General features: G+C 50.9%; 1 protein-coding gene across 1 annotated transcript; it reads right to left on the bottom strand.

The window, feature by feature from the left end:
• Positions 1-316: 316 nt before the first annotated feature.
• On the bottom strand, positions 317-20,889 carry GDAP1L1 (ganglioside induced differentiation associated protein 1 like 1). The gene is made up of 6 exons (XM_032605674.1): positions 20,710-20,889; positions 15,080-15,272; positions 13,874-14,047; positions 11,020-11,117; positions 10,099-10,213; positions 317-687 (listed from the first exon to the last, which is right to left on the bottom strand). Exons 1-6 carry the CDS (start codon positions 20,887-20,889, stop codon positions 344-346), a joined length of 1,104 nt encoding a protein of 367 aa, XP_032461565.1. The 3' UTR covers positions 317-343.
• Positions 20,890-21,254: the final 365 nt, after the last annotated feature.

Below are 21,254 nucleotides of genomic sequence, written 5' to 3' on the forward strand. Positions count from 1 at the left end.
GAAATGACCTGGGACTCACCTTGGATCCTAACCAGTCCCCACAGTTCCATCTTGAGACCTTGAATCGAAAAAAAAAAGGCATTCGTGTTTTTGTTTCTCTCTCTTTCTCTCTCTCTCCCACTCACTCTTTCTCTCCTTCAGTAGAACCGTGGCCTCAACTCACGGCACTGGCAACATCTACTCCTAAACTATGGAATGTTTTCAGACTGACGATAGAATTGCTCCAAACAAGGGGTGGGAGGGGCTGTCCAAGTGTGCATGAGACGGTGCGTTACTGAGAGCTCACTGGGAATCACACAGGACAGAGACACCAACAGTCAGACACCAAGCCCGGGGCCTGGCTTTAGATGTATTTTTTCTTGAGGTACCAGTAGGCAAAGTAGCCCATCCCACCCAGGGAGCCCATGAGGAAGGATGCCCCAAAGAAAGATGGGGGTTTCCGCTTGACCAGCCGGAACGCGTTGGGGATGACTGCTGACAGCAGAGTGGTGTGGATGTCGCCCAGAACTTTCCGGAAGGCAAAGCGTTTCTGGACCCTCTCAAAGAAGGACTGCAGGTTGGGCCGGCTGCCATCTTCCCAGTATTTCTTGGACAGTCCCAGGAATTTGAGGCGGTGCAGGGTGGCTCCCAGGAGGACATCAGCAAGGGTGAAAGCACAGCCGCAGAGCCACAGCTCACATTTCTGCCCTAGAATGGAAGTGACAGGAGATGGGGGAGGGGAGGGGTCAGCTCTTCTTCCGCCATACACGCCCTCCTCTCTCAGTGACGCCTCTGGCTGTCTGCCCGCTATAGTGTTCCCCCAAGGTCACCCACTCCTGCACTTCTTTCATGATTTTTGCCAGATGCATATACTACCTCTATTATTTGTTTTCTTTAAATCAACTGACTTATTAAATGCAAATATATGTATTTAAACTCTGGACTCGTATGCCCCACTGCCCATTTTCCAGCTCTACTTGTGAGTCCGCTGTGCATCTTAAACGCGACATGTCCAAAACTGACCGTCACCCCCAAACCCACCACATTCATCCCCACGTCAGTAACAGCACCTCCATCCTTCCAGCCCCTCAGGCCAAAAGCACGCGGGCCATTTTGAATCCTTCTCTTTCTTTCACACCCCGCATACACTTTGTCAGCAGTTCCCATCAGCTTTATTTTCAAAATACATCCGAAGTTAGATGTTACCTCCGATGTGACCATCCTGGTCCTAACGACCATTATCATTTGCCTTTGACTCCCTAGAGTCTATTCTCAGCACAGCAGAGAGAGGATTCCTGTTAAATCTTAAGTCAGATCATGTCCTTCTCTCTGATCAAAGCCCTTTAATGACCCCCTGTCGTAGTCAAAGCTGAAGCCCTTCTAATGGTCTAAAGGTCCTACGTGATCTGGCCCCCAGGTACCTTTCAGACCTAGGAGTCTACCTTTTCCCCCTTGACTCACTCTTTTTTTTTTTTTTTGCTTCATGTCTTGCGGGATCTTAGTTCCCCAACCAGGGATTGAACCCAGGGCCACAGCAGTGAAAGTGCTGAGTCCTAACCACTGGACCGCCAGGGAAGTCCCCCCCCTTGACTCACCCTTCTTCAACCACACTGGCCTCCTTGCAGTTCCTCATTCTAGGCACGTTCCCACCCCAGGGCCTTTGCGCTTGCTGTTCGCTCTGCCTGGAACACTCTTCCCCCACAGAGCTACAGGGCTTACTCCTCCACCTCTTTCAGGTCTTGGCTCAGTGCCGTCTTCTCGGGGGGCTTCACTGACCACCCAGTTAAAATTGAAACCCCAATCCCAGCAGTCACTGTCCTCCTCCCCTGCTCTGTTTTCTTCCATACAACTTTTCCCCAGTGTTCCACCATATACTGTACATGCTCATTTTGTTTATTGGCTGCCACCCTCTACCAGAATGGAAGCTCCATGAGGGCAGGAATTTGGGTCTGTCTTGTTCACAGCTGTATCCCCTGCACCTAGAACAGTGCCTGGCTCACTAAATCTTTACTTAATGAGTGTTGAATGAGAAAAGAAACTATCACTAAGAGTATCATTTGCCATAACCTATGTGCAATGATGAAAGTACATTTAACAAGAAACAAAACAAACGCTATTAAATTCCAGCTGGATACTACTGCCTGCCCAAAATCCCTGAGCCCAAGACTTATTTATTTGTTTGAAGAAAAGGGCAGGTATTAATACATAACCCCTCTATGGGAATTAAATGCTAGCATCATACTAACACCCTTTCTTTAATACAATCAACAGAATTAAGAGAATAATTCTCATCGTGTGGTTTTATATCATGTATCGCCATGGTCACGTGACATCTAAAATTAGCCTGTGTATTTAGGAAACACTAGACTTGAAATTCTGGAGCCCCTTTGGTCTCCTTCATCACTGCTTGGCTCAACAACCTGAAATTCTCCCCAGTGACTACACATTAATGTCCAGATTCCTCTGCGTGGCTTTTAAGCCCTTTCAGTAGTTGGATGAGCTCCAATGTATTGGGTTGGCCAAAAAGTTCGTTTGCTTTTTTCTAGAACATCTTACGAAAAACCCAAACGAACTTTTTGGCCCACCCAGTACTTCTCTGATCTTCACTTCTCACAAATTGCCCACTTGCCCACTGTTCCTCTCAAGCAAGCCACGCCCAGTTTGGCCTCTGGGCCGTTGCCCCTGCTGCACCCCATGCCTGGAATGCTCTCCCCTTCCTCTCCACTTCCGGTGAGGCCTGCTTTCTTGGGAAGCTTGCTTCTGCCCTTTTGTAGAGGTGTTCCTTTCAGCTCAGAAATTCCATGAGTCTAATACCCTTCACCCTCACTGCCTGAGCCTGCCCCTTTCACTGTGTCCTCATGTTCATTCATTCATCCAACAAATGTTTATCTGGTAGTATGTGCTGGGCATGAAGACATGACAAGACACAAATGTCTTCCCTCCAGAGGCTCACGGTCTCAGGGGAGGAGGAGCTAAAGTGTAATGAAGGCACTGATCAGAAGTTTATTCTTGAATACGGAATCTTCCAGATGCCTGTTAGACTTCTGAGGGGAGAGGATGTGTCTGCAGTTAGAGGTACAGGTGCACAGCATCATCAAGGGCGTGAGTGGAGACAGAGCTGAGAACAGAACCAAGGACTGAGCTTTGGGGCCTCAAGATTTAGATATTGGGCAACAAGAAGCAACCAGTGAAGGAGTGGGCGAAGGAGTAGCCGGTGAGGTGGGAGACGACCCAGGTGAGTGTGGTGTCCCAGAAGCCAAGATAAGAAAGTGTTCCAAGGACATAGTGCTCAGCTGACCTCAGACGCTGCCGGGAAGTCACAGAAAAGGAGCTGAGAATTGGCGATTGCATTTGGCGACTGGTGACCTTGACAAGAACAGTGGGAGTAGATGCTGACGCTGAAAGCCTGGTTGGGAGGGAGTCTAAGAAAGAAAGGGAGGAGAGGAATCAGAGACGGTGAGCAAAGGTCACCCTTTCAAGGAGTTTTGCTGTCATGGGAGGGATATGCCGATAATGTGAGATGGGTCAAGAGTGTTTGGGGGACTTCCCTGGTGGTGCAGTGGTTAAGAATCTGCCTGCCAATGCAGGGGACACGAGTTCAAGCCCTGGTCCAGGAAGATCCCACATGCTGTGGAGCAGCTAAGCCCGTGCACCACAACTACTGAGCCTGCACTCTAGAGCCCAGGAGCCACAACTACTGAGCCCACACGCCACAACTACTGAGCCCACACGCCACAACTACTGAGCCCGCGCGCCTAGAGCCCGTGCTCTGCAACAAGAGAAGCCACCGCAATGAGAAGCCCACGCACCGCAACGAAGAGTAGCCCCTGCTCACCGCAACTAGAGAAAGCCCGTGCGCAGCAACAAAGACCCAACACAGCCAAAAATGAAAAGATAAATTAATTAATTATTTTTTTAAAAGAGTGCCTTTGTAAGTTGGGAAGAAGAAAACAGCACGTTGATGGGAATGATCGAGCCGAGAGGAGGTGATGCTACAGGAGAGAGTGGAGAGAATTACTGATGTGGTGTCCTTGAAGGGATGAGCGTGGGTGGCATCAAGTACACAAGGGAAGGGACTAGTCTTAGCTAGTTCAAGAACAGTTTATCCTTGGTAACAAGAGGGAGTACAGGGCACCGTCTCTCAACAAATCTAAGCTGCTGTCAAATGTAAGACATCTACCTGAGAGAGTACTTCATCATACATATGTATGTATCTCCACTGACACGTAGGCCTCTTTCAATGGGTACATTTTTATTTGGGTATGTATGGGGACCTATGTGTCTGCATCCAGCATGGTGTGTATGTTTACCCATGTGAATGCCTGCTCAAATCCATGAAACTGGTTGTGTATTAGCATGTAGACAGCTGCACACATGGGCATCTGTGTCCATGCAGTGGGGGGATTACCACATGCATAAGTGAAGTGTATGCCCACGTGCACTTGGTGGTTGCCTGCAGACAGATGTTCATGAGTGTGTAAGTGTACATCGCTATTTAAGTACGTCCATTCCTGTGTTTCTGTTTGTAGGCAAATACTGCTAGCCATGACTGCATAACGTCCACGGGCACGGGTAGCTAGCTATCTGGCATGTCAACAGAAGGTCTTCGGTTTCCCCCGCTCCTGCAGCTGTGGGTTCCCTTTGCCAAGTCGCAGCCCTGGATGAACCCTGTCTTGTGCCTTCTCCAAGTCTGCCAGCTGAGTGTGCCGGAGACAGTTACCCTTACCAGTTACACTTTAAATCCTGACCACAAAGCCCGGGAGGGCCGGCAGCCCTGCCCGGGTCCTGTAGCAGTCCTGTAGCAGCCCTGGAGGATGCTCGCTTCACCGCCCCCTGCAGAGAGATGCACATCTTTCATCTTCTCTCCTCGCACCCGGTGGTTTTCTCTGTTGATGACGTCACCTCATGCTTCATTCAGAAAACAGGAACCTTCAGACATGAAAGCCCTTACCCCCCACCATGAAACCCACAACGCCAGGCCCCTGCATTTACCACCTGCTGACACAAGGGAGGGTGTGAGCCACCTACGCTCAAGGTCAGGCCCTGCATGGTCCTCTGCACCCACCCAACGCTGCACATGCTCCCTTTCCCTTTCTAGAGCCACTCTCCTCCCCTCCCCACGCTGCTCTGCGCCCCCCAGGAGGCCAACTTGACGGGTACACTGATGGGACTCCGTGCCCTCTGGCTCCAGGGGTGTTTGGCCAATGGGGAGCAGAGGTGGGAGATAGGATGGTGGGCGAGGGTGAGGTCAGAGTCTTACTTCCCTCAGTTTTTTCTCTGCAGGTTGCCACGGGCTGGCTTATTTGTTTGTTTTTGGCCTCACCAGGCAGCAGGCAGGATCTTAGTTCCCCGACCAGGGATCGAACCCAGAAAGTCACAGCTCCTGTCAGGTGGCCCTCTTTGTCCTGGTTCCTGAAACTGCCCCCATCGCTCACAACCCCAGGTCCAGGTACTGCACTTTTCCTTGTGGTTTCCCTGTGTCCCGCCCACACATCTGTAAACAGTCCCTTTATGAAGGCCTCTTTGATTTACCCAATTTGAGGGTGCCCTGTGTGTCCCCTGGGGACCCTGCCTGAAACACACCTTCTCAATCCTCATTGGTCCTGCATCACTGATTTCTCCTTTCCACTGAGGCATTTCTACCGGCCTGAAAACACGCTGTTGTATCTCCTATCTTGAAAACATTCCTCCCTTTGCCCCACAGCCTTCTTCAGACACCACCCCATTTCTCTATTCCCTCTACAGCGAAACTTCTCAAAAGGGTTGTCTACACTGGCCATCTTCACACCTCACCTCCCATTCACTCTTCAGCCATTGCCCTCACATTCCAGTGAAACTGCTCTTGGCAAGGTCACCACCAACAGCCATGGGACAAAACCCAAGGGACGCTTTCCTATCCTTGGTTTATTCAGCCTCTCAGCTGCATTTGACACTGTTCTCCCTCCTTAAAACACAATCCTTTCTGGGTTCTATGACACAGGAGTCCTCACGCCTCACTGGCCACTGTATCCCATCAGCTTTGCCAGCTCGTCTGTCTTTACCCTTCTCTCAATGAGGGGGAGCCTCGGGGCAGATGTGGTAGTTTTAAAATACGAAACAGTGCTTGTCTTTCTCTGTGGAATCTAAAAAATAATGTAAACACATGTATATGCAAAACAGAAACAGAGTCACAGATATAGAAAATAAACTAGTGAATATTGCTCAGCCACTAAAAAGAATGAAATAATGCTATTTGCAGCAACATGGATGGACCTGGAGATTATCATACTAAGTGAAGTGAGTCAGAGAAAGACAAATATCGTATGATATCGCTTATATGCGGAATCTAAAACAAAAATGATACAAATGAACTTATTTACAAAACAGAAACAGACTCACAGACTTAGAGACGGGGGAAGGATTGGGGGGAGGGATAGACTGGGTGTTTGGGATTGACATGTATACACTGCTATATTTAAAATAAAATGCCTTTCCATAAAAAAAAGAGAGAGAGAGGGAGAGAAAATAAACTAGTGGTTACCAAAAGGGAGAAGGAAGGGGGAGGGGCAAATTAGGGGTATGGGATTAAGAGATACAAACTACTATGTGTAACATAGATAAGCAACAAGGATACACTGTATATATAGCCCAGGGAATTATGGCCATTATCTTGTAATGACTTTTGATGGAGTACAATCTAAAAATACTGAATTACTACACTGTACACTCGAAACTAATAAAACGTTGTAGGGAATTGCCTGGCAGTCCAGTGGTTAGGACTCCACACTTTCACTGCCCAGGGCCCGGTTCAACCTCTGGTGGGGGAAATAAGATCCCGCAAGCCATGCAGCACAGCCATAAATAAATAAATATAAAGTTGTAAATCAACTATACTTCAATTTAGAAAAAGAAAAAAATACGCTCACATATTACTTGATACTTATCTCTTTGATGGAGCCCAATTTTTCTCCCCTTGAATATGGGCTGTATTTAATGCCTTGCTTCAAATGAATAGAATGTAGCAGAAATGACAGAATGACTTCCAAGGGTAGGTCATAAGAGATCATGTGGCTTCCGCTGCTTCTGTCTCTCTGGGATCACTTGCTCAGGGGAAAGCCGGCTGCCGTGTTGTGAAGAAACTCAAGCAGCCCTAACAAGATGCCCGTGTAGCGAGAAGCTGAGGTCTCCGGCCAGCAGCAGTGGGGAACTGACACCTCTAGTGAAGACCCACGTGAATGAGCCATCGTGGACCCTTCAGCTCAGGGTGTTGCAGCCCCAGCTAACGGCTTGACTTAGAGACGGGGGAAGAGTTGGGGGGAGGGATAGATGCATCTATCCCTGCATCATGCAACCCTGAATTAGAAACACTCAGCCAAGCTGCTCCGGAATTTCTGATTCACAGAAAATGTGTGATATGACAAATGCTTTTTTTTTCGTTTTTTTTTAAACTATGGCCCTCAGCTCAAACCTAGCCTGCTGCCTGTTTTTATTTATTTATTTATTTATTTATTTTTGGCTGTGTTGGGTCTTCGTTGCTGCACACGGGCTTTCTCTAGTTGCGGCGAGTGGGGGCTACTCTTCGTTGCAGTGCTCGGGCTTCTCATTGCGTGGCTTCTATTGTTGTGGAGCATGGGCTCCAGGCGCACGGGCTTCAGTAGTTGTGGCACGCGGGCTCAGTAGTTGTGGCTTGCAGGCTCTAGAGCACAGGCTCAGTAGTCGTGGCGCATGGACTTAGTTGCTCCACGGCATGTGGGATCTTCCCGGAGCAGGGCTCGAACCCGTGTCCCCTGCATTGGCAGGTGGATTCTTAACCACTGCGCCACCAGGGAAGCCCGACAAATGCTTTTTTTTTTGTTTGTTTAAGCCGCTGAGTTTGGGAGCAGTTTGTTATAAGCAATAAATAACTAATAAGCAGGTCTTGATTCCTCTTTCTGTCTCTCTCCACTGCCCTCTAGGTGACATCATCCAATTCTACGGCTTTAATCACCGTGTATATGCTGAAGACTTGCAAATCTCCATCTCCAAATTCTGACCTCTTCCTTTGAAAGTCAGACTAGAATACCTAATGCTTATGTGACATCCCCTCTTGGGGATGACACTTAACATGCGGAATCTAAAAAAACCTGAACTCTTGGGTCCCCCTTTGCCCATGTCAGGAAATGTACCACTCAGTAGCTCAGACAAAACCTCAGGAGTCATCTTTGATTCCTTTATCCCCTCTTACTCCACTCCCTCCAATACCCTCGACCTTTCAGCAAGTTCCTGCCCATTTTATCTCCAAAATACCTCTCAAGCCTTTCATGCCTCCCCATCTCCACTGCCACCACCTCAGTCCAAGCCACCACCATCTCATCTGGGCTTCTGTCTCCCTTGAAATCCATTTTCACAGCAACCAGAGTACTTTTAAAAGTAAAATCAGAACACCTCACCCCTGAGTAGATTGCAAAAATGGCTGCAAATTCCTCCCATTCCTGCACGCTTGCCCCTTTGCAAAGGCTGTACTGCTTCTGCCATCAAGAGGCAGAGTCCAACCCTCTACCCTTTTAATCCTGGCTCTGCCATGTCACTTGCTTTAGCCAATGGGGCTTTCGTAAATGTGACACAAGTAGAGGCTTAAAACATATTTGCACCTTGGGGCTTTGCTCTCTTGCTGCTCTCAGTATCCCTGTGACCACCATCATATGAAGAGCCTGGCTTAACCTGCTGGATGATGGGCAACATGTGGTCCAGCTACTTCCATTGGCCCCTGAACACTCTTCTGTAATGGCCCCTCCCCAGCACCCTCTCTGATAGAAATGAGAAAGTTCCTTCTTGAGGTATGCATTGTTTTTACTCATTTAGCCATACTCCGCTTTTTTCTAGAAAGGATTTACGGCAGCTGGCTTCAGCATGCGTGACAGTGTTCCTGTTTAGGACCTTAGGTATCTGTGTGTGCCATTTGCTTGAGGCCTCAGCTGTGAAATGCTGGAAGAACATTATACCCATTGAGAGGGAACCTGTTCTTATGCCAACTATGCCGTTTAAGAGCTGTGTGACCTTGAGCGAGTCACTTTATCTCTCTGAGCCTTAGTTTTCTCACCTGGAGAATGCATGTGCCTTTAGCTGTCATATGTAATTAACTAGTATGTTCCAGGCCCTGTGCTGAGTGTTTTTCATTTTTTAAAGAGTTCAACAAGATGGAGTTTAGGTTTTAAATTCTACTATTACCATCCTGTTTCACAGATGTTGAAACTGAGGCCCCAATAAGGAAAGGAACTTGCCCAAGTCACGCGGTATAGGCAGCAAAGCTAGGACCCTAACTCATATCTGTCTCACTCTAAACCCATCTTTTAGAACACTGTGCTCCACAACCTTCCCACATACACAGACATCTGTGCGTGTGTGTGAAGCTATGAGCGTAGCAGTGCATGTTGAATGGGTTCCACAAATTTGCATTGTTGAGGAGACCAGACTAACAGGGTACCTAAAATAGAGCAAAATGGGAAGGTCCCGAATGAAATTTGAAGAAGGGTGGCGGCAAGGATGATGTATAGATGCAAAAAGGAGCAGAGTGGTAAGGAGAGGGCGCTCCAGGCTGGAAGAGCTGCAGGAGCTAAGGTGTGGAGGTGGAAATGTAGCTGGCGTGCTCAGCGTCCAGAGAAGAGAGGCACTTGAGAACAGAAAGAGTCCAGGTCAGAGAGTCCGGGTAAGCCTAGATGTCTGGCTCCTACAGCATGAAGGAGCCATAATCCGTCCTTCAGTCGGGGAAAGGGGAGATGGTGTAGTGGATAGCGATCGCCACCACCATTACCATCATCATCTTCAATAGCCTTTATTATGTGTGCTAAGCGCTGATCTAAGCATCCTACATATATTATCTCATGCGGTGTCTCAACATCTCTCTGAGGTCGGTCTTTTTATTATCTCCATCTTATGGATGGGGAACTGAGGTCCAGGGAGGTGAAGCACGTGGCCCAGGGTCATTCAACTAGCAAGTGGCCAAGCTAGGACTTAAACTTAGGTCTTTCTGACTCCATGGCCCATGATCCTAACCACCTGGATGGTCCTCTAAGACCTTTGGGGGAAAAGATGCTGGGACGTTCATGGACAGAGTGGGCTGGATGGGCTCCAGCACTCACCTACCCCAGAACTGGCACCCACCCTCGTTCTCAAGCTTCCTCTTCTCCAGCTCAGCCTCGATCTGGTCCAGCACCATGGCCAGCTCCCCCAGGATCTTCTTCAGGTAGCTCACATCATCGTGCTCCAGGATCTTGGCCTGGGGGCAGGACAGGCAGGTGCTAGAGGAGCTGAGTTGGCCTCAATAGAGCAAGGATGACCAGGGATGGAAGACTCTTGGCCCAAATCCCCTTCTGCAAACCCAGTCTCCTTATATCCCCTTAAGTGTGTAGGATGCCCCCACTGTTACAAAGGATCCTCATCTGGTGTTCACAATAGTCCTGTGAGCTTGACTGTCCTGGCCAGATCCCTTTCATGGGGCTGGTACTCTCGTACACCAGCTGCCATGAGAGTTGGTTGACAGTGGCTCACAGCTTTCCCCTTCTCCAGAGAATTGTTCTCAGCCAATGAGGAGTTTCCTGGAGATACTTGGGAAATAAATAGGTCAATGATTGGCTGATATAAGGGTATAAAAGTCTGTCCCTTTGTCTCAAGGTGGATCGACTTTGTGGCACCGTTTATCCTCCGGGGTTCCCTGTGGGATCAGGTGAACTTAGCCCCTTCTTCATCCTATCTCATCCTTACTGGGTTCTCCTTAGAGCGCTCCCTCAATACCTCGCAGAGCACTCCCTCAATACCTCGCTTACCCCAGAACCTCTGTCCAATGCTCTGCTCTTAGGGACACAACCTAAGACATTAGGAAAGTGAGGCTCCAGGGCAACAGTGACTTGCTCAAGGTCAAAGAGTCAGTAAATGACAGAGGAGACAGGATTGGGAAAGCAAACCAGTGGTTTTCCCATTTCATGTCATCAGCTGACTCTCTACTTAGAACCAGCTTCTTCCAGTTCTTCTTTTCCATGGAAAAGATGGTGGGAAAGGGGAATGAGCAGGTCTGGGGTCACTCACCATGAGCTTCTTCTGTTTAGAAAGGTAGGGCTCAGAGAGCTGGGGCTCCTCTTCATGGTCCAATTTCATGAAGTCCATGGTGGCGTTGGCTAAATGTCCTGGGGAGAGAATAGGAAAGGTCCCGTTCTTCTGATACCTGGTACTCTTCCTTTCCCTTCCCCCCAACAACTTGGAATAGGTCCAATTCAAACACTAGTCCAGGAAGTAACAATATCAACAGGCATAACTGGGAGACACTATGTCATTACAGGCTGGGACATAGGGATGGATGAGATGCCATCCTGCCCTAGACCATAAAAGAGATACCTACGACATAGCATGATCAATCTCTAATGAAGAGTGAACAGAATGCTGTGGGACCCAGAGGGCCACCTGCCTGGGGCACAAGGGGTCAAGAAACCTCACTGAGGAGGAGACTCTAGGGGATGAGTAGGAGTTTGCCGGAAATGAATATCACCCTAAATGTGGACAAGCTCATGCTTCAGTGAACGTCTCCCTCACCCCTTTCTGTAGTGAAGAAACGGATTCAGAGAGGCTAGTAAATTCCACACCAGTAAACGACAAGCAGATTTTGAATCAGGATCTGTCCAATTCTCAGTCTAGAGCTCACTCACTGTAATCCACAGGGAAAAAACTTGTTTTTAAAAAAAAACTATAGAGAGCTTGGTGTCTTGAAACTTCCACTTCTGGTGAGGCAACTTTCCTGAAGATTCAGGGACGTATTGACCACCTTTCCTGGGAAATTGGCCTTTTAAAGATGCTGAAAAGGCCTGGGTGATGGAATGTGGATCAATGATGGAACTCAAGGCAGCACCTTGAGAATTATACTTAATGGGAGAGACAAAGTGTCCTATAATCTGACATTAAAAGTCTAGCTGTAAGCTGTGGGTTTTACAAGAGGAGGTGGAAGCATTACGTGGGATAAGAATCCTAAGGTCTGTTCCATGATTGGGGCAGGATTTCTCTGGAAACTCTTAGCCAGTAAGTATGGGACATGGTGGGCAGGTGTGTGGTGGGACCCAAACCTGGCCTGCCCTCTCCCCGGGTCCCAGTCCCCCTTGGACATCTCTTGGACTGGGATGGGCATCTTCTCTGGCCCCACTGCCTCTATGTTCCCCTTATCATAACACTGATTGGTACTAGGTTAGAAAATTTTTAATCAGTGTGGGTTGTTTGTTTGTTTGTTTTTTTGCCACACTGTGTGGCACGCGGAATCTGAGTTCTCTGACCAGGGATCAAACCCATGCCCCCTGCAATGGAAGCACGGTGTTTTAACGACTGGACCACCAGGGAAGTCCCAAAATCAATTAGTTTTGAATAGATTATACATGCATGCTTGTTTAAAAATTCAAACAATATTAAGGAACGTACAGTGAAAAGTAAATCTCTCTCCTCTCAATCTGCAGTCCCTTAGTTCTGCTCTCCCAATCTTCTCATGCGTCCTTCCAGAAGTACTCCTTGTGTTTGCAAGCACTGTGTATCCATTCGACCCCCCTTTTACATATATTAATGATAGTACACTAGATGCATTTTTTTGCCCTTCACTTTCTTCCTACTTACTAATATATCTTAGAGCGCATTCCACATGCCTGTTATTTTTTTAACAGCTGCCCAGTATTTCATTGTTTGTATGTACCAGAATTTATCTACCCAGTCCCCAAATCACGGTCAACTGGGTTATTTCCAGCCTCTTGCTATTACCCCTTATGCTGCAATGCATATCCTTGTACGTACTTCTTTGGCGCACACATCCCAGTGTCATTGCAGGACAGTCTCCAAAGTGTGGGCCTTTTAATACTCGATATAGAGGGCCAGACTGCCCTCCTGAGAGGTTGTTCAAATTTACTTAGTCCTGCATTGTAATCATCTGGTCATTTGTCTTTCTGCTTCCATGAAACTGTGACCCTGGGAGGGTAGAAGCTGTGACAGTCCCCTTCTGTCCCCAGCCCCCTGCCCAGGGCCTGGGTCATAGGAGACTTCATAAATGTTGTTAAATATTGTTGACTCAATGGGGACAGGACAACATAAATATGTCCTGAGTCCTGTTCAAGGGCACTCTAAAGAGACAAAATCGAGTGCCACAACCTGGCCCACCTTTGGACGTGAGCCTCATTCCTTTGAGAGAGAGGAAGTGACCATTTACTGAGCACCTATTATCTACTTGGAATCATCATGCTTCATCTGTGTATTGGACCCCATGGTGGCTGCACAGAGCCTGGACCAAAGTCTGTAAACAGTTGTTGATGGATGATCTGATTTAATCCAACACTTATTTACTGAGTACTGAAAAAAATGAAAGGATAAAGTAGGCTGTGGGCACAATCAGGCTGGCAGTTAGGACAGTATATGGGGATGCTTGAATCAGAACTCAGAGACCCGGGGCCTTGCAATATCTGGGCAATCTTCCTTGGTGATGCCAGCCCTGATGTCACTCAGTACCCTGGGCTGCCAACCCCAGGTGTCTGGGGCTGAGATGCCTGTGGGGAGGTGTCCCAGCTCCCACGGACAGGCAAGCCTCTAGGGGGACAGATAGCCCTATGGCCTCTGTATGGGATGGCAGGACAAGAGGAGGGGGCAGGAGAAGGGAATGAGAGAGAGAGACTGCCAGAGAGGGAGAGAGACATATTCAGCTCGTAACAGGGTGAGTGAGATGGAGAGCCAGAGAGAGAGAGAGAGACAGAGACAGACACAGGGATGGAGAGAGAGGCAGAGGCAGAGGGATATCCATGGGGAAGAGGAGAGTTAAAGGGAAGAAAGTGAGTAAGAGATACAGGAATGGGAGGAAGAGGGAGGAGGTGGGCGAAGACCGGGTTACCCTAGGGTTCTGCGCCCCGACCCCGACCCCGGGACTCACTGCGGATCTCGGCCGTGGCGTACTTGGGGATCATGGAGTCGGCGGTGAGTTCGGGGTGCAGGATGCAGCCGTGCGTGTAGGCGTCCATGGGCAGCGCGTCCAGCAGCTCACGGTACTGCAGCACCCGTGCGTGCTGGGGGCTGCCCGCCTCGGGCATCAGCGCCACCACGTGCTCTGCGGGGCACGGCCGGGGGCTGGGCGGCGCCACGCAGGGCCCTGTGTCGGGCCTCCCGCCCCCCTGATTCAGAGAGGCCAGCCTCTGGCATCCCATCCCCCAACCTCAGCATCCCGGAACCGCGACATGTCCAGAAGTTTGGGGCCCATCCCCTTTCCTTGACTCTTGAGAGAAAGTCCCCACCAGGCTGACAGGGGACCCTAGTGATCCTGCTCGCCTACCTCTCCTCACTGGAGCCCTGCCGAGCCGTCCCCTGAGGGGCAACTCCTCACCTGCCCGGGCTTGTTGCCAGGTGGGTCTCTAGGCCTAGTGTTGCCAGACTTGGAGAGAAGCTGGAAACCTGGATGTTTGAAATTGCACTCTCCTTGGTTTTTAAATGTTCGCAACTAATTCATATTCTTTTAAAACAGTGCATGTCCGGGCCCTGACCTTTCAGCTGCATCGGCAGCCTCTGCCATGGGCACTGAGCTTCTGGACTTGAGCGAGGCCAGAGGGAGGGAAGGAGGGATGGAGGACATAGGGTTCTGTGGGGTTCTGGGGTGCTGGGCCCTGCTCATGTCTGCAAAGTTCTCGGGTATCCGGGCCCATGTCTGTGGGGTTCCGGAAGAGCCTGTGGCCCTGACTATGCTTACAGGGTTTCAGGGGGCTGGGTCCTGGCTGAGCCCTGGCATCCCCGGGAGATCTGGATCCTGTCTGTGGGGACTTAGAAGGGGGTTTGGGTCCCGTTCATGCCTGATGGGCTCCAGAGTGTCTGTGGCCGAGCCTGTGACTCCAGAGGCCCCTGGCAAGGAGGCTATAGCCCTAGCCGCTCCAAGGGGGGTGTCTGGGCCATGCCCTTTCCCTCAGTACCGGGGAGGGGGGGTCAGATCTATGGGGTCCCCGGGGACCTGTGGCCATGCTCTGTGGTTCCTGGGGGGCATCTGAGCCCTGCCTGTAGCCCGTGGTTCCTTGTGTGGGAGCCCGGGCCCGCGGGGTTTGCCCAGGCTTCCCAAGGTTCTGGGGCGCTGTCTGGGCCCGTGCGGCCGCCGTACCTCCCGTGAACGTGCGCTCCACGTAGTCGATGATCTGGTCGTAGTCGCTGATGATATTGTCGCGATGGATGATGACGGGCACCTCCTCGCCCAGGTTGAGCCGCATGAACCAGGGCTCCTTGTGCTCGCTCTGCGGCAGGCTCACGTCCCGCTCCTCACATGCCAGGCCCTTCTCGGCGATCACCAGCCGCACCTGCAGGCGCCAGGGTCAGAGCAGGGAAGGCGGGCGGACACACGGGGACACCCTGCCCAGGTGGGGCGGGGCGCGCGGGGAGGGAGGTCAGAGGTCCCACACTGGAGGGGACCGTGTTGCTTCCAGCCCACTCTTGGGCCCCTGGGGTACGGGATGGGGAGATACATCCCCGGGGTCTGGTGGTGGGAGGAACAGAGCTCTGCCCTGGGGACAAGGGGCAGAGCTGCCTGGTGGTTACGGGGCTGGGTGTCACTGCTGGACGTACCTGGGATAGGATTTCTGGCTCTTCTGTGTGAGTTTGGGCGGATTCGTTACACTTTCTGGGCTTCATGGTTTTTTTATTTGCAGAATTGAAGTATTAATAGTAGCACCAACACAGTGTCTGGTATATAGAGAGTGCTTAGTTCATAATTCTCATTATCAGGATTGGGCTCTCAGCCTGTCCTCCAAACGTGAATCTGGCCATGAAATTTGCAGAAATTCTTATCATCACCATGATCAGTAGCAAAATTTCTCAAATTATTTGAGAAACAAAGTGAAGTGAAAAATAATTTGCCAACATCAGCCTAGCCCTTTATCGTCCCCAGACACCTTCCCATCTGGTTGTTGGATGCTCACAATAGCCTTCCAGAGGAGGGCAGAGCAGAGACTATCTCCCGTTTTTGCTGATGAGAAAACGAAAGTCCAGAGAGGGCAACTAACTGACCCAGAGCCACACAGCCAATTTAGCAGTAGATCTAAAACTAGAAGCAATGGTTCCTGACTCTCAGACCAGTGTTCTCTGCCCCGGGGGATCCTTCCAGGGAGTCCTGGGCCTGGCCCCTCCTGAGTCTTTCCCTAATCTCCAGGAGGTCCCAGACAAACATATGGCCTGGTAGATGCGAACGGAGAGCCTCCTGACCCAGCCCAACAGTTCTGAGCTGGCAGGTGGTTAACGATCACCTAGCCCAACTATCCCCTGCCTGTGGACTGAGGCGCAGAAAGTAGGCTAGACTTGTCTAAGGTCCCCCAGCAAAAGGATGGCAAGCTCCACTCCCACCTGCTCCTCCCTACTTCTAGCTCCAGCCCAGGAGAAAGAGAGGGCACCCCTGAGAGAGGCAAAGGTCTATTCCTGTTAAGCATCGATGACCCCTGTACATACCTAGGTGGCAGTTCCTATTCCCTTCCTGCCTGCCCTGGCATCCTCCTGGCAGGTTCTGCCCAGCCACCCAGCGTCTGGGTCAAGCTGGGATCTCTGAACGGACGGAAACAGAAACTAAATCAGGCCTTTGCCGTTGGCGGGTCCAGACGTTTGGCCTTCCATCCTGGCAGGGCATCTGCTCCCAGGGACCACTCCCTGGGCACTGCCCTTGAACTCCAGTGAGGGTGCCTGGTGGGGCTCCTGCCTGGGGAGGGGACTGTCTTTAGAGGAACAACAGTCCTGCTTGGAGCTGCCTCAGGATCACACCAGCAAGCAGCCAAGGAGACTTTCTCCTTTAGCTGAGCTGCAGGCCAGAGCCATGTGCCATCCTGCAGGGGAGGGGGCGGGGGAGGAAGCCAGGCCCAGGGGGAGGGCGTGCAGCCACCAAGGCCATCTGCCTTCTTTGCCTCCTGGAACTGCGCCAGACTTAGGTGGTCACCACTCAGTGTGACCAGACATCAGCCAACTCTGGGCAAACTATCCCCCCTGTGGGTGCCTGAAAGTCACCCACTGGTGCTTCATTGTCATGGCTAGGTACTGTCCCCGCTCACCCGGGCCCATGTTTATGAGAAAACTGTGATGGGCTGGGTTGGCGTCTCTGCCCAGCCACTTAGTTGCAGTGTGACTTTGTAAAAGACACTTAGAGTCTCTGAGTCTTAGTTTATTTATCACAAATACTTTAAAAAAATTAATAAGCTTTATTTCTTACACCAGTTTTAGGCCTACAGAATCAAATGCCTTTTTTATGTAACATCTTATGGCTTACAAATGCGCCACTTTTCAACACTTATTTATTGAGTGCCTACTCTGTGCCAGGTCTTGTTCTAAGTGCTCAAGACTCAGCCGTGAACAAAACAAAGATCCCTGCCCTCAGGGAGCTGACATTCTGGTGGAGGCAGACAGATGAGAAGCAGTTAAAATGAGATGGTGTGTCAAAAGATAGTGAGTTCATCGGAAAAAAGAAAAAATAGAGCAAGGTAAGGGAAATTGGGGGTGCCAGGGCATCAGGGCAATTTTAAGTAGGGCGACCCATCAGGGCAGGCCTCTCTGAGAAGGTGACATTTGAGCAAAGAACAAAGAGAGAGTAGTCCACACAGGGATCCAGGCAGAGGGGACAGCCAGTGCAAAGGCCCTGAGGTGGGAGCATGTCTGACATGTTTGAAAAATGGTGAGGTGGCCATCCTGCTGGAGCAGGATGGATGAAGGTGACAAAAGGAGAGGAGGTCAGAAAGGGTCAGGCACAGGGACATTTAATTGAGACTCCTAGACCCAGGGGTCTATGAATAAATTCAGGGAGTCCTCAAACTAGGATGGGAAAATTACAGGTTTATTTTCAGTCATGTCAAGCTGACACTTAGCATTCTCTTCAATTATGAGTGTAGGCAACAAAGCATGGTGGTGTTAGCAGTGCCTGTAATATTGTCACCACTAGGAAGCAGATATTTTCATCACTTCACAGTTGCTGCAATTACATCCGTCACGACTTCAGCATTACAGCAGTTATTAGTCCTGCCACTAGGTCATGTGATACTATGGGTTAATGCAGAAACACATATTATTATGTAACAAATTTGTTTTGAAAATATGTCAATAGCTTTACTTCAGTAGGATTGGTTTTCCTTCTAATCTAATACTCCTATGTATTTGATGTTATTCAATTAAAAGTACTATTCTGAGAAAAGTCCATAGGCTTCCCCCGAATGATGAGTGGGTCCATGACCCAGGCAAGGTTAGATCCTGCAGTAGGGCCTGAGGCCATTATGAGGACTCCGGCTTTTTCCTGGAAGGACTTGTGAGCCACTGTAGGCTTCTGAGCAGAGGAGTAGTGAGATGTGCAGTTCTCGCCTGTGGACCTCCTGGGAGTGGGAGAGGGGGTGGTAAATGGTCAAGGGCAGCATGGACAGGGCTGGGGCGCCAGTGCCCAAGAGCTTGAAAAGTAAGGCCAGGGTGGCAGGTAGAGGTCATTTACTTCCCTTCTGCCATGTCTGGGAGGGCCCTCTGCATGCAGGCAAGGCCCTCTAGGACTGATGCGAAAGAAGGAAATGCACCTGCTAAGCCCATACTGTGTGCCAGACACTTAACACGTGTCCCTGTCCTTTCAGTCCCCCAGGAATCCTACAGGGTCGGATGTAAACGTCCCCTTTTCCAGATGAGGATGTTGAGGCACAGAGGAGGTGAAGTGACTTGTCCAAGGTCACAGAGCCAGTAAGCACTCAAGATGAGACTGGAACCAGGACCATCTGACTGCAGAGCCCATGTGTTTTCCATCAGGCTACACTGCCTCTAGAACCCACCACAGGCCCCTGGGCAAGGGGAAGGCCCTGGTAGGAGAGGCAGGAGAATGCTAGGCTGCCTTGGTCAGAGGTTTGGTCACAAATGGGATTGCAGTGGGTGGTCCCATCCCTGACTAAAGGGCCACCTTAGCCCTGAGCTCATGCTGAATAAGGAATATTCAGGAGGCTCCCTCAGGAAATGGTGATGGGAAGGGCCACCCTCCTACCTCCTGTTCACTGGGGGGGGCCTGGCTCCTGAGGTTCTGGGGAGGAGGACATCCTGGCATCTGGAGGTCAGTCTGATTCATTCCCAAACCCCCCAGCAACTTGTATAGAGCCTGGCATGCAGTAGGTGTTCAGCATGCAGGTACAGAAGAGTCCCAGCGTGACCTTGGTTAACTCCAACCCCTCCTTTACCTAGCACTTTAGTGATATCGTAACACCCGTTATGAACAGAGCCTTGACACCATGCCAGGCACTGCGATCAGCACTTTTTGTGCGTCATCTCATTTCACCATCACAATAGCCTTCTGAAGAAGGTACTGCCACTAGCTCCATTTTACAGAATATAAAACTGAGACTTTAGGGAAGCAAAGCGACCTGCCAAAAACTCCATGGTGAATTATTGGAGAAGATGGCTCTCCTGCTGGGGACTTTCTGGCCTCATAGTCTGTACTTTAAACTAGGAACTACTCAAAGGGGGATCAGTGGACCAGCTTCATCAGCCTCACCTGGTAGCCTGTTAGAATGCAGCATCTTGGGCCCTACTCCAGATCTGCTGAATCAAAATCTCTGGGGTGGGACCCAGTATTCTGTGCTTGAACCAGTAATGTATGCTCAAGTTTGACCAGTGCCAGTGTAGAACACTAAGCAGTACCGCCTGTTCCACAACCCTCAGCAATCCTGAGAGGGGGTTGCAATTAGAAGAAGTTGCTATTATTGTTATTATTATCCCATTTTCCAGATGATGGAACTGAGCCTAGACCAAGAATCAAACCAAAGAGCCTGGTTCCAAGGCCATTTCTCTTTAAGGAATCTGTTTCTCCATCTGGAAAATGAGTGAATGGAACAAAAGGATCTTCCAGGGAGAAGAGAAGTCGAAGGGTCAGGCAATGGGTGACCCTTAGGCTCCAGCAGGACCGGCTGCTGGGACCTGGCCATGGTGCTGAATTCGTACCCCACAGAGAGGACAGCCCAGGGTGAGAGACTGCGCTCCTAGAGGCCCCTGGTCTTGCAGGCTCAGTGCTTGGACCTCACCCCCAGGAAGCGGGAACCCCGATAACTCAACACCAGGCTGCATTCCCAACCGCCTTCTAGCTCCCCTGAGTCTGAGATGGGACCGTGTGGCCGTCTGTGCCTTTAAGAGCGAAAAGCACAGACCTTACGGGCCTGCTGAGCTGGTTTGAGGAGATGGGTTAACTCCTTCCTTGTCAGCTCAAGATTGGGGGTGAGGTGGGGGGAGGGCTAGGGTCAGACCCTTCAAGCCCCAATCAGAAGGCCCCCAGCCGGGCAGAAGGGCAGAGGAGCTTTGACCCGCAGGCCTGTGGCATGGGGACAGCAGCGCGGGGGTGGGGGGGAGGGTCTGCGATGGGACTACTGGGGCCGGAGGCTGGACCCCAGGAAGCGCCCCTCCCCCCTCCCCGCAGCAGCAGCCCCCTCCAACAGGCCGCCTTTCCAGCAGTGCCCATTCCCTTCCCCTTGCCTTTGTCTCTCTTCTCAGCTCTTCAACAGACCGGGTCTTTCTGGGAGGGAAAGAGGCAGAACGGGTGTTCCTAGAATTAGGGACGGTGCTCCTGGGGCCCAAGACAGGGCCAGTCACCTCCCGGGAGGGCAGCCCAGCTTCCCCCATCCTCCGGGCCCCGAAGCCCCCGATTCTACCCTCCAGTCTCTCACCAGGTCTTCAGACCCCTTAAGCCCTCCCGGATCCCCTCCCCCACGCCTCCTGGTGCATCGGTCGGGTTCTCCTGCTCCCTCCGGGCTCTACCTTCTGCGAGCTGAAGGACTGGGTCCAGTGGTACAGAACCAGGCTCTCCTTGGGCCAATGGGCGTGGCTGGCCGTTTCGGGTGCTTCGGGGGCCTCCACCGGCTTGGCCGCATCGCTCTCCAGCGCCGAGATGGGCCACCAGCTGCAGTTGGTGGGGGTCAGGTTATTGGGGGTCGCCATGACAGCCCGAAATCAGAGGGAAGAAAGAAGGAGGCTCCGGCGCTGGCGGCTCTCTCTCGCCCAGCATCACATGGCCTCGCCGAGCCTGCCCCTCTCCTTCGCTCCCTCCCTCCCATCCCCGTGAATGTCATTACTCACTGGCTGGGGGAGGGGCGAGGGGGATCCCGGGAGCTCCTTTCCTCCTCCTCCCCTTGGCCCACCCCTGGCCCGTGCCAGAAAAGCCACCAGTCCAAGGTCAGGCTCGGTGGAAGGGCACCAGAAGTGGGCCATGTCCCCAGATAGCTCGAATCTGGCCAGCCACCTGCCGAAGATCCCACCATTATAAACGCATTCTGCCTCTCAAATCTTCTAAAAGGCAAATAGGA

This window comes from Phocoena sinus, chromosome 15, assembly GCF_008692025.1.
Source record: "Phocoena sinus isolate mPhoSin1 chromosome 15, mPhoSin1.pri, whole genome shotgun sequence".
NCBI lineage: Eukaryota > Metazoa > Chordata > Mammalia > Artiodactyla > Phocoenidae > Phocoena > Phocoena sinus.

What these genes read in the sequence shown, in the direction of transcription:
- GDAP1L1 (XM_032605674.1), bottom strand. Translation starts at nt 20,889, where the DNA reads ATGGCGACCCCCAATAACCTGACCCCCACCAACTGCAGCTGGTGGCCC. An exon ending in AGTCCTTCAGCTCGCAGAAG is followed by an intron (nt 15,273 to 20,709) that starts GTAGAGCCCGGA and finishes TGGCGCCTGCAG; the next exon opens with GTGCGGCTGGTGATCGCCGA. An exon ending in GAGGAAGCTTGAGAACGAGG is followed by an intron (nt 688 to 10,098) that starts GTGGGTGCCAGT and finishes CTTCCATTCTAG; the next exon opens with GGCAGAAATGTGAGCTGTGG.